The sequence below is a fragment of the Oculina patagonica genome, unplaced genomic scaffold (genome assembly GCF_052425735.1).
Source record: "Oculina patagonica isolate OP01 unplaced genomic scaffold, crgOcupat unplaced1822, whole genome shotgun sequence".
Taxonomy (NCBI): Eukaryota; Metazoa; Cnidaria; class Anthozoa; order Scleractinia; family Oculinidae; genus Oculina; species Oculina patagonica.
Window position 1 is genome coordinate 1 of NW_027557872.1, and position 2,011 is coordinate 2,011.

A 2,011-nucleotide genomic window follows, 5' to 3' on the forward strand; every position below is an offset into this window, starting at 1 on the left:
TAATTGTACCTCCGCTTCTGCAAACTTAAGTTTCCGAACTACGTTGCGAAGTTCCCGTTGGAATTTGAACTTGGCTGCGAGGTTCGAAACTTGATTTGCAACTACGTAATCAAATTGTCAAGTTCGTCGCCAACTCCAGAAATTCAGAACAAACTTCAGAACCTGTGCGTCAAAAGTTATGTGAAACCCTCTGTAAGCCTGGTCAGTAGAGTCTGTTCAGGATTTAATGGCATCTTTTCTCTTTCATCTGATGCAGCAAAAGCAGCTCGCGGATCTTAAGGCCTCTAGTTCATCTAAAAAACAAGCGGTGAGAAATGTATTTTAACCTTTCTCTTAATTTTTTTTCTTACAATTGTTACATATTAGATGGTTTTTAGAAGTCAGTTTCAGTTGCATTACTCCATTAGAGCTGGGCTATAATAATAGTGATAATGATGATGACAATGATTATTATTCGATGCACAATTAGAACAGTCTCTATGCTCAGTAGGCACAGTGGTTTTTTTAACTGTGGTGGCTGGAACAGATGAGAACTATTGATCTGTACAAGATTATATAGTTAAAAAAATAAAATATTAACTTTAAAGGAGGAAAAAACAAAGGCAGTCCAAGGACGAAAAAACAAAAAAGGAGGCAAGAAAGGAGACATGGAAGAGGTAAGAGATGTGTTAATGGTGTTTAACAATCACAAGGGAGCAGTTTGACACAGTTAACCTGTTGTTAAGTGTAAAACATAGAGGGAAAAGGTAAAACTGTAAAATTCAATTCATAGAGTAATTCTTCACCTTCACTGAATGCTTTAGACTTATGATTTATCAGTGAGAGAGTTCAAAGCTGGCTATTTCTCTGATGTATGTTCTCATGCAACCAGGTGTCTAAATGAAGGTTTGGTGAAGTCTGATACCACTGTAGTTAGTATCGCACCCAGGGAGGGAGTATTATTTCCCTACTGCAGGTGATTAATGTTAGAAAAAACTGGAACAGACCCTTGATTTACTTTTGCAAGCACAGAGCTTTGATTCACTCACAGTTGATTAATTTGTGTTCAGGATGATCTGGAAGTAGTAGAACTTATCAAGAGACCCAAGGAGTATGTGGTCAAATTCTCTTTTCCACTGCCGCCACCACTTAATCCACCTATCCTGGGATTAAAATGTAAGTCATTTTGTTAAAGTGATTCTTCTGAATGATAACGATGCAGAAAATGAAAAATATAGGAACAACATTTTAAAAACAAAGTTAACAAATATGTTGAATACTTTGAACCCACATAGAACAGTATAAATTTCCTTCCTCAAATAAATTTTTCACATCAAAGAATTTTTCCAGACAAAAACAGGTTTTCAATTTCTTTAATGTTACTTTAAACATTATTTTATTTATTTAGCTGTATAATCATTGTCCCTGAAGAGAGAACAGTTATTACATGTTTTGGCCTTGTTTTGGCAATACAGCCAGTGACATAAGTGCAACTGTTTCTTGTAACTTCCCCATAGCTTTGTTAGATATTGTTACATAACTGGATGTTGTGGTGATTCATGACCACTGCAATGCTCTTAAGTGCCATTTGTTTAACACATGTTCTGTATTGTTCCACAGCTGTGTCGTTTGGCTATCCAAACCAACCTAAGCTATTTACTGATCTGGATTTTGGAATTGACATGAAGTCAAGAAGTAAGGAAACAACTTCCTGAAAATTTCCTGGTTATGCATTAACCATGAATACAAAATATATTATTACAGAGGCTTTGCTGCATGTGGGAGGAAAGTTATGCAGCAGCATTGCAGTTACTTTATACTGGCCTCTCTCCCCCCCCCCCCAAGAGGGCAAGGTTGCCTAATGACTCTGGATCGAGTCGTCTAGGTTCAACCCCTGGCTGGGCTTATTGCATTGTGTTCTTGAGAGAGACACTTTATTCTTGCATTGCCTCTCTTCATCCAGATGTATAATGCTGCATGGTAATCTTACCTTCTTCTCAGTCCCTTACCTTTTATCGATATAACCTGGCCA

The 2,011-nt window shown here is 37.2% G+C and overlaps 1 protein-coding gene across 1 annotated transcript; it reads left to right on the forward strand.

Annotated features, from left to right (window-relative positions):
• The first annotated feature begins 276 nt into the window (after nucleotides 1-276).
• Nucleotides 277-1,898, forward strand: LOC144640098 (ATP-binding cassette sub-family F member 1-like). Its single transcript, XM_078499318.1, has 4 exons — nucleotides 277-307; nucleotides 588-656; nucleotides 1,050-1,155; nucleotides 1,600-1,898. The coding sequence occupies exons 2-4, from the start codon at nucleotides 648-650 to the stop codon at nucleotides 1,692-1,694; spliced, it is 210 nt and encodes a 69-aa protein (XP_078355444.1). The 5' UTR covers nucleotides 277-307; nucleotides 588-647; the 3' UTR covers nucleotides 1,695-1,898.
• Nucleotides 1,899-2,011: the final 113 nt, after the last annotated feature.